Source organism: Chanos chanos, chromosome 9 (genome assembly GCF_902362185.1).
Source record: "Chanos chanos chromosome 9, fChaCha1.1, whole genome shotgun sequence".
NCBI lineage: Eukaryota > Metazoa > Chordata > Actinopteri > Gonorynchiformes > Chanidae > Chanos > Chanos chanos.
Genome location: NC_044503.1, coordinates 15,463,457 through 15,480,956, shown reverse-complemented (window position 1 = coordinate 15,480,956; position 17,500 = coordinate 15,463,457). Strand labels below are relative to the sequence as shown.

General features: G+C 41.1%; 1 protein-coding gene across 1 annotated transcript in view; it reads right to left on the bottom strand.

Annotated features, from left to right (window-relative positions):
- The window catches only part of cacna2d3a (calcium channel, voltage-dependent, alpha 2/delta subunit 3a), a 172,846-nt gene that overhangs the window by 58,477 nt on the left and 96,869 nt on the right, over positions 1-17,500 (bottom strand). The window contains exons 12-14 of the mRNA XM_030785246.1: positions 8,138-8,216; positions 5,345-5,478; positions 979-996 (exon numbers count right to left, since the gene is read on the bottom strand). Coding sequence (XP_030641106.1) covers positions 979-996; positions 5,345-5,478; positions 8,138-8,216 — 231 coding nt within the window. The remainder of the gene's footprint in view (positions 1-978; positions 997-5,344; positions 5,479-8,137; positions 8,217-17,500) is intronic.

Genomic DNA, 17,500 nt, shown 5'->3' with positions numbered 1-17,500 from the left:
ATCAGGGGATTATATGAGACATTGAGTAGTATACAGTCCTAATCCAGCAGACAAGCATTCAGCCTGCAGGGGCCGTAATCCACTGACAGCCATGTAACTGCTCAGGTCTCAGAGTGTAGTCTGTTGCTCTCATGTTCTCTGACTTTAAATCTCAGGGCTGAAGTGAAACTGTGCGAGTCGCAGAGTGTACAAAAAATGATAACTATACGGATTTTCATCAGGACAAAAAACGGATGGAAAATCTTATAAAGCAGTATGTGTAAAGCTTCAAAAGAGGTGTGAAGGTGTGTTACATACAAGCCTGCGGAATATGCTAGGCCAATCAGGATGCAACTGGTTTTTATCATTTTGTAAAAGAGGAAGGGCACTTTCTTTGATGGTGTCCTGTCTATCAGAGGTCTAAGAGAAATGAGTCTTATCTGACCCTGTGAGAGGTTTTAACCACCGAAAGAGAGTGACCCACGGGTCTGACATCAGCAAACACCTTCAGGAGCCTTCAAGAGTTACTATCACCACATGCTATCACCAACAGACGAGACCAACCCACTCAAAATCATATGTACACTGCTGATTACACATAGAGAGTCTGTCTCAGTCTGTCTTCTTGCACACATGCACACACGTACACACACACACACACACACACACAAACACACACACACACACACACACATAACCTGCATTTAACAGCATTAACACACAGTAAATACACACATGTACATAAAGCAGACACATTCACAGCACAATGCACAGCCATGAAAAGAAGCATGGTTCTGGGCAACCTATGGTCTGCAAAATGAGAAAACGAGACAGGACACACACACACACACGCACACACACAGACACTGACAGTGACAGGTTGACACGTGACCATGGAGCAAAGCCGTGTGCTGAGTCATGAGCTACGGCACACAGAAACACGCTGTCGCCGGAAACACACACACACTGCTGTTACATCGCTGAGTTAAAGTCAGTTACCTTCTGAGCCTGAGGGAGCTACAAAAAGAGATTTCAACAAACAAAGAAACAAACAAACAAACACAGACAAACAAACAGACATAAAAGCATTAGAGAGGGGACGTTATGCTGTTAACAACAACAACAACAACAACAATAATAATAAAGGATCATTAGTCAAATTACCGTGATTAATTTCTCTTCCCAAGTGTCAAGTTTCTTCATTATATTTTTCATTAAATCTTATATCCATCTTTGTGTTCAGTGGAAAAATGATTACATTCTTATACATGTTAATAGGGTGACGGCGTGACAAAGTAACTATTTGAAGCCTAAAAAACGACAGATATTGAGTGAAACTACAGTCATACGGTGGAAGCCTGCTGGCATTAAGGAGACACAAAGACAGGTGTTCTGGCTCCCCAGTCTGATGTCATACTGGAAGGTTCTTCTCTGTTCCACTGTTATGTGCTCTGATTTTTCCATACTGGAAAACACCCAGTTTATCGTTTGCTTGTATTTTTTCTTTTTCCCTGAGACATCATTTCATTTTCAGAGGTGAATGAAGGCGTGATGACATCGATCAACATCGACTACTAATCTCAGCAAAACCTGGGACTCCCACAAAACCACATCTGTGTTTTACTGGGTGTGGTTCATCTCTACCACTTTTTCTTTTCCTCTCCATCTCCGTCTCTCTTTCTCTCTCTCTCTTTTTCTCTCTCTCTCTCTCTCTCTGTCTGCACAAGCATGTGTCTGTGTGTGCCTGGACGTGTTTGCCACGGAAAATCCTTTAAGTCGTCACCTTAAACTGCCAACACCTGCACAAAGCTAAAGCGGCAAACAGCAGCGACAAAAGCCCGGAGCGCATCCTTCTGAAGCCTTCGAGCCCTCACGCGCTCTTTCTCAATGCAAAAAAAAGACAGAGGGAGAGAAAGGGATGAGGGATGAAGGTGGAGAGAAGCGAGGACGACGCCGGAGCTATCTCCATGCCCTCTGGCAGAGAGAAAAAAAAAACATGTCTTTCTTTCCCTCTTTTTGCCTCTTTTCCTCCCCGATTCAAAGGCAGCAAAGTACAAACGATTACTGCTGACAAATTCCAACCTCACCAAAAGACTTTCAGTGCACTGTGTGTGTGTGTGTGTGTGTGTGTGTGTGTGTGTATGTGTGTATGTGTGTGTGTGTGTGTGTGTAATTTAAATGGATTGATTCCCTCTGGGTTGGTGAGAAAAACTAATGTTTTGAAAAACTAATGTTTAACTTGAAAGGAGGGGACCTAAGATGAAATTATAGATATTTCTGTTTTGCCTTGGGTTCTTCACAAAAATGCTTAATTTAAAATTTCAGTTCAATGATTCAGCCCAAACTACTCAAAGTTGTAAAAAATAAATAAACAAATAAACAGGGTAGCTTTTCTGTCTTTTAAGTTGTGTGTTTTGTGTGTGTGTGTGTGTGTGTGTAGGCTGTCACACATATGTAGTACTTGTCTTTTCAAAAATCTTAATTTATCTCCTAAAACACACACAGACATACACAGAAAGGTCGAGTGTGTCTGTGGTCGAGTGTGACTATCTCAAATGAAACTATGCCTGGAAGACAATCCCCTTTCTATTTAACTAAAATCCTCTCCTCTTTTCAAATCCCTCACCCATTATCAGCAGACAGCCCCAAAACAATTTTGACTGCGTGTGAGAATGTGTCTGTGTGTGTGTGTGAGATGACTTGTGTAATTTCCAAACACGTACTACGCTCCAGAGCTTAGACACATTTTATCTGCAATGTTTAGGACACACACACGCTCACACAAACACACACACACACACACACAAGCTTTTCTCTGCTGGCACATGTGGGTGGCAGACAATAGGAGAGGTGATGATGTATTCAGAGAGAACTGGCACACTCGACCTCCACGCCTTTAAAACATTACAGGAAACAACCAAATCAATACACAGCCCTTATTTTCCTCCTGTCAGCTTGCATTTGGGGTTGATGGGCACAGCTGGGTCAAAAAGATTGCAATAGAACTTGGCTGGTTTAAAAGAAGCCTCTCCTTAAACTGTGCTTACATTTAAAATTCTATAATGTAGAATTAGGGTGTCTAAACCACAGGGCCATCTGTGGCCCCCCAGCATAACTGAAACGGCCCTTGGGTTCATTTAAAAATCAAATTTGGTCTGCTATTAAGAAAGTTTAACAAAACAAAATGCAGTAACTCTTTTAAACACTAAGTGACTCTTTTAAAAATGGTGACACCAAAGAAACGAAAAATTGAAAGCAAATGCAGGAGATTCTAGCCACGTCGTCAAAACAAATGCTTCTTCACCAGCTTGAAAAGCACACGTGTCTGTTGCTTAGTTTTATCAGGGAATCAGTTGCTGTAATGGAGGAATGTAATGTAAAGCAATATTCTGAAACAAAACACCATGAGTCATACACTGGAGCTGAGGGAGAAAACAGAAGATGAGATAATCGGCAGCTAGCCTGTCCACCCAGCAAAACCAGTTGTATCACACTAACTAGGCCCAAGAGAATGCTACAAGGGCTAGCTACACGGTGAGTGAACCCGTAGTCCGGCCTGAAAAATCCCTCTGACAGGGTGGCTTTCTTAGGGATTCCTAAGAGGAACAGGTAGCTATAACATGCCCAAAGACAACACAAGAATTGAACAGCATTGGTCTTGCAAAGTACACAATCGTCCAGCAAATCAAGCACTTGCCACGTGACCTAAAGGAGTAACCAACAGACAAGGAATTCACATTGGATTTCCATTAAACTGTGTGTGATGAGAACACTGATGGCACACACACACACACACACACACACTGCTCAGTTGTTAATTATTTTCAAAGAGTTAATGGCAATTTTTGCATTTCAAAAGCGCTCCATGATCCAATGAACCTCACGTGTTGAGCAACATTTTTGACACTCAGATGTCGGATGCCTTCAAAAACACTAATCTCCCTTGGAACAAGTTGTGTGGAGTTACGGCCAGTGAAGCTCCAGCCCTGACAGAAGAGCAGAGTGGGAGATACAGGCTTTTGTAATGTACAGAAACATTCACGAGTCTGGAGTTAAGGCCAATGAAAATGATCTTTATTACACACTGTGAAGCACTCTGAACCAACGTGACCAAGCCTGGTGATGTGATGAGCACAGTGATGAGAGCTGTCGACTAAATTCCATCAAGAGCTCTGAATCACAGAGAATTTTGAGCATTCCTGTCCGAAACCGATGCCGAATACGGTGACAGAATTGACCACAACGATGTGCAGAACGATGTTCTGTTCCAACAGTTCTATTCCCTGAGATCTGACATGGGCCGATTTTTGAGAGAAAAGAATCTGACCTTTTCCTTCTTAAGTGACCCTGTGTACTTCGCAGAACTGACCTTCTTAGTTGACCTCACTGGCAAGCAGTGAACAAAAGCTTGCAAAGAATATTAACCTCAAGCCCTTTTTCCATTGACGTGTATGGAGCACAGAGAGAAATATAGCTAAATTCCATTGAAGTGTTATGTCAGGGTATTCTTCACTGTTTCCACCAGCTATTCTCACTTTTAAAGGGGTGAGGAAAAGTCCAGATTTCCACTGTAGAAGCACCGTGCCAAAGGAATGGTGAGTTTGTTCAGTTCCACATACACATGTGAGTAAATGTTTTCCCTAATGAGGTTAAATAAGAGCCAACTGAGCTCTAAGATGACAGAGAGTCACACCTCTGCAACATGCTCTGAATCCCCACAACAACAGCTATATCCAGCTCAACAGTGATTCGTCAGTCCAGGGCACAGTATCAGCATTCCCATTCATAAAATCATTCACTGGCCAATAAAATTTGTAAAATCATAGGAGTAGGAGTATTAATAATTGTAAATGTCTATTTCTATAGAATTTTTCAAGTTGACCATATGAAATGGTCACGTGTGTGTGTGTGTGTGTATGTATGTACGTATGTATGTGAAATGTGTGCCTGATTTTTTGTGAGTATATATAGATACACACGTTTGTTTATGAGTGTGTGTGTGTGTGTGTGTGTGTGTGTGTGTGTGTGTGTGTACGTATGTATGTGAAATGTGTGCCTGATTTTTTGTGAGTATATATAGATACACACTTTTGTTTATGAGTGTGTGTGTGTGTGTGTGTGTGTGTGTGTGTGTACATATGTATGTGAAATGTGTGCCTGATTTTTTGTGAGTATATATAGATACACACGTTTGTTTATGAGTGTGTGTGTGTGTGTGTATGTACGTATGTATGTGAAATGTGTGCCTGATTTTTTGTGAGTATATATAGACACACACGTTTGTTTATGAGTGTGTGTGTGTGTGTGTGCCTGTGTTGTCTGTGTGTGTGCGAGTGTGTGTGCGTGTGTGAATGAGCTGACTCACTGTGCTGTCGATGTAAGCCTCTGTCCAGACGATATCATGCTCTTGGTCAATAACCTTCGGTCTGCTGAGCACATGCAGGTATTCCATAACATTCTCCTGAACATCAGCCAGAGTGGAAATCTGAGTGAAATAGCCTGGAATCCAAAAATATACATATATACATCATACAGAATGTATATTTAACCAATGCATATTTAGTAAAATGTAATGACATTTATGAGTGCAATTTGTAGATTTATTCATATGAATTATGAATTATACCAGAGTTACAATGTATTACCTAATATAAAAATTTCTTTTACAATTTGCATGACGAGAGTGGATAGTGAATATATAACATTTTCATTTGCATGTAAATTAGTGTACCTGCAGCATATCATACTTTCTAAACAGCTTAATGATCAAGATGGAATATGAATGAAAGTATATACACAAGTCTGGACTGGACACTGGAAAACATCTAAAAAATCATTAAAATATTGAAGCAGCCATGGCTGACTATCACTAGACCTTTCCTACAGAAAACAAAAGTGGACACAGAACAAACGTTCTAGTCTTTTCCATATGTGATAAAACATGTACAGAAGCATGCACTATGTCATAACTTTACTGTTATCAAATCATTATTCACACACATTTGTAATGGCTTTGATTTGATTAAAAATGAATTCAGAAATTGGAGGGAAACAGAGACTGTAACAGACATATAGATAATACCAAACAGTAGAGCAGAATAGAGCTGAATTCAAATTATATGCAGAAATAAGTTTTCATTTAACTTTCAGAGCCTTAGTGTACCACCAAAGCTACAAGAACAAAGATATGAAAAAATAATCCATTGCAACGTGTTTCAGTGTAATTAGAAGAAAAAAAAAACATGATTCTTTTGATGTGGCAAAAATGTGACAACACAACTGTCCTGTCGATGTCAGAGGCTTTTTCCATCCACAGATGAAATGATGGGTGGATGAACGAGAGAGAAAGTAAAGGGATAAAACAGATTGGATAGATAGCCCCCCCCTACCCCCACCCCACCCTGTGCGTTCGCCGATTCATTTCCTAGACAAGGTCTTCCCTGTCCAAAAGCCATCCAGCCGGAAAAGCAGAAAACCAGCTCCATCAACGGGGAGGCATCGGTGAGGAAAATCAGGGCCTCGGGAAAATTGATTTTGGGGGGGTCGTCATCCTCAACAACATCTCGTACATGACAGTGACTCACACATGCCCCCCTCCCAACCCCCCAGACTTCACACGTCTCCGAAAATCAGGAGACAACTCCAATGACTATAACAACAGCCTTGGACATAACCCCACCACAGGTGCCAGCAAAGATGCCTGAAAAAGCTTTAAAGAAAATACTGGATGTCCAAAAAAAAGAGGTGAGGATTGATTTTATGAATGCAAAAGCAGACTCGTTCATTTCGTGGTTCACTGACTGGCTGATACACGCCGTGCTCTTCCTCAATCTGTCACTGTCAGAACAAGCAGTCTCTCCATTTCTCCTCTGTCATCTCCCTCATACCATATTATATCATGTCATATCATATCTTGTCTCTACCCTTCCTGGGATTGTGGTTGAAATGATCTGCAAAAAGTTACACAATCTCCTAATCTGGATTAGTGGAAGAATGTCACATCAGTTGATAAGAAACAGAGGAATATGGAGAGAGATGATAATTTGCGATTATTTGGCGATTATTTGCCTCTGACACTATTGCTGTTAAATAGAATTGTGTCTTTCAATAAGTGAACCACCCTCCCTCTCTCTCTCTCTCTTTCTCTCTTTCTCACACACGGACACATACTCACACACACTTTAAACTCAGAGATATGCTGCTGTGTGAAACCCTGCTCATTGGTGAAGTCTGTCTGGACTATTGCAGTGTGTGTGTGTGTGTGTGTGAGTGTGTGTGTGTGTGTGTATGTCTATCACTGTGATCAGTATAGATCACTCTAAGGACAGAGGGTGTTTAGCCTGTAACCCGGGAGGGATGGGGATGACCCCCCTCTGTCTGACTTATCAGACAGCATGTGTTAGCTCAGTCACCAAAACGGACCCCCTGCCAGCCGCCCATTGGCACAGCTAATTTTAGAATAGCAGGGGGTGGAGGAGTTGGGGAGAATGGCGGGGGGTGGAGGAGTTGCGTGTCCATGACGATAGCTGTGGGTGTCAGGCCAGTCACGTGATGTGATGTGACGCTCCCTGTCTGTGGGAGCCAGCTGCCTGCTGTCACCACGGAGACATCCCTCATAGTCTCACACACACACGCATTCACACACACACCTCTGAAGCATTACACAGACTACACAGTATATGGAATATAAATGCTGTAGTTAATTGATTAGGTCAAATATTCAATGTACGGGAAACAAAATCCCGATTTAATCAAAATATGACTGATTAACGCTAGTGTAACTGCACTTTGAATATCTTACTGTATTCTTATTCTTATTCCTACTGTATCAAGTGATTTTTGTGTTAACTTAGGTGAAGCTAAAAAAAAGTTCCACAAGGTTAAAGTATCAAAAGAAGTTGAAAAGTTTTCCTGCTGTTCCTGTATTCCCAGCATCCATGTGAGTCGACCCGTTCCCCACAAGGCTAAGGCCAGGGAACCACAAACTTTATGATCAGGATCAGCTTGGTGTTAATTCCACTGCATTCTATCTACGTCTGACAGACAAGCCAATTATTTACCCCGTAACCAACCCCCCACTCTTTCAGAAGTTCGTTAAGAGACCTGTCTAAATGTTTGCCAAGGAGCATGATGGGAAGGGAAATTGAAGGAGGTCTACCTTTGTTGGCGCAGGCCATCCATTTCAGATTATCAGCAAACGCTGACTCTCGACCAATCAGGTAAGGGAATATGCGGACCTGCAGAGAGGAAGCAGATATTACCCGTCAGTCATTTTAATCACTTCAGATAGAGCAGCTTTCGCTAATGCAACAGCAGATAAGGCCAAAGCTACGTCAGAGCCACACTGCATTTCCTGCGTATGCTATCTGTCCGTGATTAGTTTGGTCTATGTATTAGTTTTATCTCTTTCCTTTAATAGGACTGTTTTATATGTGTCTGGCAAAACTATTAAAAGCTTTTTTGTTGCACTTAAATAGAATTAGGAGTAAGCAAATGAGACCAGGAAATTAGCAAGAGCTGCTAGCCATATTCTTTGCTCAGTTCTGCAACACGGAATTAAGTCTGCAGATAACACAAAGGTAGAGAGCCTCACAAGTAATTTCTGGTAAGTCTTTTCAAGCATGTTGTGTGCTAAAGTCTAAGTCTCAGGTCTCTAAAAGAGCCTAGGTCAAGTCTCAAGTCTCCAAGTTAGGGTGTAAGTCACGTCTCAAGTCCCCAAGTCAGGGTGTAAGTCAAGTCTAGAATATCTGAATTTGGGTGTAAACCAAGTCTCAAGTCTCTGAGTTAGGGTGTAAGCCACGTCTTTAGTCTCTGAATTTGGGTGTAAGTCAAGTCTCTGAGTTAGGGTTTAAGTCACATCTCAAGTCTTCAACTTAGGGTGTAAGTCAAGTCTCAAGTCTCCAAGTTAGGGTGTAAGTCAAGTTTCAAGTCTTTGGGTTAGGGTCTAGGTCAAGTCTCAAGCTACTGTGCAAGGTGCAAGACCAACTCAGAAGTCTGTGATCAAGAATAAGATCTGCATGCATCCATTTGAAAGAAATATGAGAACATTCACAAATACACAAAATTCCCTAAAATACTGGTCTTAAGGTTTGTTTAAATATGTTTGCACATTTACACATATTCACTCAAGTACAAAATTCGGGTCTGAAATCTGCACCAGTCAGTGGGTGAGCCTCTGAAAATCTCAGGCTCTGGATCCAAGAGATTTCACAGCTTCATTCTGTGTTCCCAGTACATTCCAGTATGGTTTGTGTTTACTTCTTGTCTATGAAAAGGAGTTAATAGTTTTTTGTCTTCGAAGTTGCATTCGTAATGTCAAATACATCAACTATATCATTCTATCATTCTATCTAAAACAAATGACAATCCATTGGGACCAACACAATGCATGCAACATGACAGAATGCATATAAAAAAAGTACCTTTAAAAATAAAAACAATAACATCATCAACATTCATTTAAAAAGTATCATCTTATTCTTTTAAGTCTTCATTGTTCTCAAGTCCCTGATCTAGACTCTGTCTGATTTGAGACCTCAACTGAGATTAAGTCCTTAATCAATTAATGTCCAAAGTCATCATGAATTCAGTATAAGTCAAACAAACTTGAACAGTCAATTTTGATACAACAGAAAAACTCATGGAAACAAGCTAGACTCTTCAGGTAAACACATAAAAAAAATCATGGTCAAACAAAGCAAGGCGAGATTACAAAAGATAAGAAAAGCTGATAAATGGAACCCAGAGTTCAGTAGTCAACACAGTGTACAGAGTTTACCATACATGACGTCTCTCCTCTTAGTTCTGCATAAGAAAAGTGGATATGCAGAACATCGGTGCCTTGCTGTACCATGCTAGGTGCTAATAGTCGCTCCTCTAAAGTTGAAGAAGAGTTAGCCTGAACTTATTCACTTGCTCTGACTTTCAGATCGTGTCCAAGCCATCCTCAGACACAGCATCCACCAATCTCCTCTCTGCTCTAACACGCCCAGCTGAACTTCATAAACTTGTCCCAGCTCTCACCCAGATCCTGCCAGCTGCCTGTGTTGGCACCTATTTTCATGTGGCGGGAATGAGCAAATGATTGGCAGATTGCGACTGGTCCTCGTGAGGGTATAGGGTAATTCAGATTGCCAGACTGATGCCACCGCCTGCCCACATACCAGATGCAAGCCTCGGGGGGGAACAGCCGCCCTGTCCACCAGTCCAGCGCTTGTCGACTGTGTGTGTGTGTGTGCGTGCATGTGTGTGTGCAAATGTTGTATAGTTGATAAACATAAGATTTTTGCTTTGCATTATGGCTGTAATCGTGGTGACATACATGAGGAGGCAAGTCTTTTTCCAGATGCCATTCTACATTATTGATGATTTCTTTTAACAAGTCTCAGCAGTTCACTGATGCATACAGAGCTGTGCGAATGACAATGGGCCAAAATGTATTATTTAGACAGAGCAATAAGTGCTTTCAATTCCCTACATAGACCAAAAAAAAAAAAAACAAGTAAAAAACAAAAACCTTAACAGACAGTACTTAAAGTTCAATTAAAATGGGGATTCAAAGTCAACAAGATATTTCTCTCCAGCCATGGTAACCTAACAACTCACCACAGAACTAAGTAAAAAAATTTTCAGTGAGAGACTGCATTGGCTGTTATCTGTGGGGGTTTTTTTCTCTAAACCTTTTGTTTAAAAGTTGTTTTTTTTTGAGATGCCTCTACCCAAAGAGCGAAGAACAAGTTTCACCCTCACTGAAGTTTTACTGAAGTTTCACTGAATTAAACATTATTTTCTCAGTCTCTTCATGTGTGAAGACAGAGAGGGAGAGAGAGAGAGAGCGAGAGAGAGAAAGAGAGAGAGAGAGAGAAATTGACAATAGTTTTTGTGAACCATAATAAATAACAGGTGTAATTCCTAATCTGCCCAGACTGAGGATCAGTGAAACATAACTCACACTGACTCACTTACATGCCTGCACCTGCATCTCTTTACCATTAATTCAGTATTATGCACAAACGACTAAACTGTACCAGACTCTCAGCCTACACCTCTGTGTCACAGAGTGAAACTTATGATTATCTATGGTAAGAGAGGAGCAGAGTGCTTAGGAAGAAAGAAAAACTTAGTTTAGTCCAGCCTTAGATGTACAGAAAATAACGTCATCAGAGAATGTCTGTGTCACGTTTTGAAAACAGGGTTCTATGTTTCTTTTCTACTGTAGAGCAACAGTGAATGTGTGTTTACTGAGTACTTCTGTGTTCTTTTCCCTGGCTTGTTGTATAGTAAGATACAAGTGACTTTGGAGATAGTTTCCCCTCCAACATTTTTTAAGCATTTTTATTTTCCTTTCTGGTTTATTAATTACAGTTACAATAAAGACATGTTTTACCCTACATTTACTATTATTATGATTATGATTATTATTATTATTATTATTATTATTGGTTTTCACTAAGACGTGAACTGGGAATAAATACTGTTTAAAGATTACATGTGTTCCGCTTATTATTTCCTGCAAAGGTTTTGTATTGTGCTGTTTAAAAAAACCCTCTGATCATTCAGACCTGGTTGTGTGTACCTTCTTACTTCTATTTGATGCATACAATTTTTTTATATTTTATTGGGAAAGTATTATTTTCCCCTGCTATTTTTTTTTAATTACCTTCATTTTTAGTTTCTTTCAGTTACATGCATATATCTGTCTTCATACACTGTGTGCATCATACACTGCCCTGTATCTTAGTAAGGCTGCAAAATTTTACCACAGGTGCTGAACATTTCCTTTTTCCATTGTTTTTTTTTTTTTTTAAGCCCTGTTCATTTGCATCTGTCCCAGTCCTCAAACAGGCCTCATGTTATTTGTCTCATATGCATTTTCATTTTTTCAGTTCAGTTAGCGGTTTTGGTTAACACATTCTTTATTTTGCTGAAACAGTAGAATTCTTTTCCACATCCTGGAGTAATGGCTATGGTACATTTTGCACTCTGTTATGCATTACTTCCTCTTGACAGGTGACCTGGAAGCACTCTTAGGCTACAGAGGGTGATGTAGTTTGTAAAAGATGCCGGACTGTTTGCTTTTAGCATGCAAGCTCTCACACACATGGATGCCCTACTAAAGAGCCCCTCAGCCAAAACAAAACAAAACAACAACAAACAAAAAAAAACTCTGTTCCAGTATCATTTATTTAAAATCTTTTTGTTTCCGGACAAAAATCTTCCAAACGCCACCAGTCCAAATGCTTACTCAAGTGTCCGAGAGACTTAAGATAAAAGCAGGGTGAGTAAAAAGCCCAGACAAACATCGTGTTTACAACGAGACCCAGAGAGACCCTGTGAGTGATTGAGTAATTGAGAGGATTGGATTAAGATGGTCATATTTTCCTCCATGAACCAAATCCTTTTCCTATTTGACTTGAGTGGATTTTCCAACCAAACAAGGACTTGGTTTTACAGGCAATTACACAATGCTCTGTTTCAACATCACTGAAAAATACATCTCCATGGTAATCCAATGAAGTGTACTATCCACAGCCACGCTCGCTCCCACAGAGAGACAGCAATAAAGGGGACAATTATGCCACTTAAAACTCATATCTGGATCTCAACTCCTTACTTGGTCTTTGCATACAAAGAAACTACTATTGCCATTTTGTGTGTGTGTGTGTGTGTGTGTGTGTGTGTGTGTGTGTGTGCGCATGTGCATGTGTGCAAGCGTGCATGCGTGTGTGTGTGCATGTGCATGTGTGTGTATTTACGTGTGTGTGTGTATATGCGTGTGTGTATCTGAGACCTCCGTCACAGCTCAGAAGACCCACCACCCATTCCCTCCATCACTCGCTCCAGATGGGTCCTCTATGCCTCATTATTTCCAGCCTGTGGGGAGGACGTAGCAGAGAGGGAGGGGCACGGGCAGTTTTGTGAGTGGGACACATGGGCAGACAGACGCGGGAGGCGTGAGGAGGTGTAGAGGTACATAAGGGGACATTGAGAGAGGTAGGAGGTGGTTCAGTCCCAGGGCAGAGAGGTGGGGTGTGGCGCTGATGGGTGTCTGCAGAGTGGGCGGAGGAGGTGTTGTGTTATCGGCTTGGTCACACTTAAAAAGATGGAAGATTGCACCAAGGGGATGTGGAAGGTCAGACACTCGATCGACAAGAGGAGTGTTTGAACTCCTCTAGCTTTCCAACCGTGGGGTAGGGGATTGTCTTTGGTGGAGGAGGAGCAAGAGGCAAGTTGGAGAAGTTTAGACTTAAAAAAAAACCTGAAACTTTGATATGAAATAAAATAAGCTATGTCACTCCTTTATTACGACTGTTAGAGACTTGTAGGTAGTTTACTGGCGCCTTTGGGAAATCAGTGAGATTTAAACCAGATTAAAAATCACAAGTTTAGATAGCAAAAGCGAGGGTAGGGTTAGGGTTAGGATTAGATGTTGTGTCAGCCTTGCTCACTCTGAACTAACCTTACAGTCAGTTTAATCAGACACTGCAGCAGAGATGAGAAAATGTTCTTTTATTCTCTCTCTTCATCTCTCTTTCTCTCTCCATCTTTGTGAATAGGAGAAAATAAATTACTGTGAATCCATTACCATCACTGGTGATGAACTAAAGCGGAGTCCCAAGGCGCCTTAGCTATTACTGAATAAGTGAAAAAAAGACAGTTTTAAACACAGTCATGTCTTTCTCTTTTCAACCACACCATCCTCTACGTATCTTCCATTAATTACTACAACTCCCATGAGCCACCGGCACAGTTTCCCTGTTTCAACTGAATAGAAACAGATTAGATATATAGACAGAGAGGGACAGAGGGAGGAGGAAAAACAAGCAAAATCATCAAAGACTTGCAGCAAACAAAAACCTGAAGAAGAAAAAGAAACTGAAGTTGCAGTACAACATAACCCTGATTAAGTCAGAGAGCATTATAAAGCTCACAGGTTGGTATTACATGCGCCATGACCCGGTAATAAAAAACGTGACATATTCCCATGATATCTTAACGTCATTTATAGTTTGGAACTATGCTTAAGATTTCTGAAATCGTACTGCAGTTATTCAAGAGCGACTCCATGCGTTAAGCACTGTTTCATAACTCCGTATGTTGTCATTTAATTGTGATTTCTTTGGCTTGAACACAGGCAGAGTGAAGTTAAATGCACTCGGGGGGAAAACAAGCGTCCCCACAGCTCCTAACAGCAGAGAGCCGGATGCAAAGCTAGGGCTCAGCATTGTCACTGATGAACTATTACCAGAGAGCCAGCACAGATAATAGCACACAGGTGCTACGAGTGCTAATGCAGGGAGAGGGAGAGAGAGAGACAGAGGGAGAGAGAGAGAGAGAAAGTACAAGAGATCACCCAGGGAGGTCAAAAAGATTTTAAAGCGAATTGATAGCAAGAATGTAGTTCTGATTTTCCTCTTCCAGGAGAGTGTAGGCTCTCTGATTACAGCTTTTAAAATTACAGTACACTTTGCCCCTGCAGACAGGATCCACAGACTAACCTCCTAACCACCTTTTCTACAGAAAGACCAGCATGTACTCAGCTACTGTGACAGGAAAATGTATTCCAAATACTAATGACAGTGTTTAAAACTGAAATGTTCATATGTAGATCATCTAAGTGCATGACGCAATGAGTAAGCTTGTTCCTGATATGGTAGTTGTTGTTTTTTGGGGCTTTTTTTTTTAATAAATGAAAGGCTGTAGCCAGTGAGTGGTTTGTGGGTTTTTAAATGCAGACCTGAAGAAAGTGTCTGAGACATTTGACAGAGATAGAACAGTTCCATTATTACCTAGTCTCAGATATAAATGGGCCAGTCCAGGATCAGTTTCAACACTTTATGAGACAACAAAAACACACACTCAGTCATACACACACACACACACACACACACACACACAAACACATACACACACTGACACAGAAACATTATAGGTTTGCTCTTGCTTCAGGTGAAAGCTTTTACAAAGCATGCCAGTGAAACTTGTCCTTGCTATACAAGCCTGATATAAAAGAAAGGAGGAGAAGAGAAGAAGGAATAAACTGCAGCCATCAGTACACTCAGTATCATTAGCAGTACAATAGCTAGACTTGATCATTCACACTTCATTTCAAACATCATACTGGAGAATAATGAGAGGCCATAAACACACTGCAGTAACACACAACTTCCAAAAGGATCAAAACAGCCACAGGTTCCAAGACCTGACCAATGGCTTTGTTTGTGTGTGTGTGAGGAACACACAGATGTAGCGCTGTGGGTTTAAGTTCAGTGCTGTTCTACAGAAATGACCTGGAAAAGCTTTGCTCCTGACCTTCACTGTCTCAGCTCTTTTGTGTGTGTGTGAGTGTGTGTGTGTGTGTGTGTGTGTGTGTGTGTGTGTGTGTGTGTGTGTGTGTGTGTGAGGCTGTCTGAAAAGGCCCGGCTCTCTGGCTTTTAAGCATTAAGTGTATGTCAGGGCACAAAGCCTCATGGGAACAATCTCAGAGCTAAGTATAACTCCACTCTTATTCTAGTGCCTTCTCTCCCTCTCTCTCTCTCTCTCTCTCTCTCTCTCTCACACACACACACACACACACACACACACACGCACACACACACTGCACACATGCTCCCATCATGGGCTTTTCAAGGAAGCTCTGGTATTAAGTCAGAAAACAACAGAGGCCTTTCTCTGCGACCGTGGGCACGTCCCATCCACACTGCTCCAACATTCACTCCATTCCATTCACTCCATATCCACAGGCCACATCCTATATACACACTGCATACAATAGCCTCCATTCTCTCCTTCTTCTGCTCACAGCCTTTCATTTCTCCACACACATTTACCCAGGAACCCATCCCCTGTTCAGTGTCTCCTGAGGCAGTGCCCGTGGGCAGCTGTGCAGATAGATAGTTTTATATTACACAATATATCGATCTATGCCACATGTTATTGCCAGTATATTACTATATGGGGTAGAAGGGAAAAGTATAACCATACAGAAACTACACAGGTGTTACACTGGCATTATATGTGCAGTAACTATATGAACTCACAGTTAGTACAGCTCCCAATACTAAAGCTATACTTGGCCATATTCTAGTTACGTCTGTCAATTTTACAATAGTAAATTCATACAATGAAGAGATTTATGCTAGCTGGGAAGGATGTGTTTTAGTGTTTGAAGGGTTTTTGGTTTAGAGACATGTTGTTATTACATGTTGTTGAAGATTTCACCTAAAACAGAAAGGTCCAGGACTTGCCGAGGGAAGCAAAAGCTGTTCCGGGTGCCTGACAAAGAATTTCTGGATGATTCAATAATTACAACATCACAGTGAGTTTCCTAAGCCTGTCACCAGTGCCTCGTTACCATGGTTACTGCACAAATGGTGCTGATAATAAAAGCATGATTAGTGTAAGGTGACAATGCTCCAGGGGACGCCCCAGAAAAGAGTTAGCACTGATGCCAAGCCATGTCAAACTAAATGCTAATGTCTCTCTAATTCTCTCTCTCACACACACGCAAACACATACACATACACGCACTAGGGTTGCCACCTTTGATTTATGAAAAACCAGGACACTCGGATGATTTTTTTTTCTTGGGGGGGGGGGGGGGGGGGGGGGGGGGTGTTACACCATGTTTGCAAATATACTATGTTTACTATGTTAATGTTGTAGGACTCCGTACTGTCTCACTTACCTATATTTGTCCACACAAAACACAGGGGGCGGAGAACGGGTCTCCCTGGGTGGGCCTTACCCATTCAGAAAAGTTTTCTCTTTTTCGCCTACTCTGAGTTATACATTGTAAATCATTTTTTCTTTGACAAGGTCCCTACACATTTTCCATTTCAAAATTCCATACTTTTCCAGACTTCACGGTAGATTTTTCAGACCATATTTAACATCTATTACACTAGTACAAATAGTTAGATGTTTATTGTACAAATAAATGGTTTTAAAATCCAACTGTTAACATGTATGTTACATTCTGACTATGTATGCTATTACTGTGTGTTGCGAAATAATTACCAGAAGATTGTAGCTAAGTACTGTAGCTGATACAAATCAATTAACACCAAACCAAGACAAGTTCTATGCATAGCATTTCATTCAAGCTGCAATGCTAAAACTGTTCAATGTTATTTAGTTTTTGTCATGTAAATTTAAATAACTGTATACCAGGAGGCATGAGACACCAATTTACCCCCAAAAGTATGGGGAGAGGGCCAGGAAGCTGCCCAGAGAGCTGCCCTGAGCTCCATAGCCTGGTACATTAATTATTTCTTAAAAGGAGAGAAATTTATGTTTTAGCTTACCAGGGGACCAGAGGCTGAAATTTAGATTTTTGTATTTAATTCTCCATAGCAGGGGCTGTGAGAGACCAATTCCTCTGAGCTCCAGAGCCTGAAATGTTGATTTATTTTTAATTCGGGAGTCTTTTAGTAATTTGGATTACCAGGGGGCCAGAGAAATTTGTTTAATACCTCTTTTCCACCAGGATGGTGCTGGTGCCGGTGCCGGTGCTGGTGCC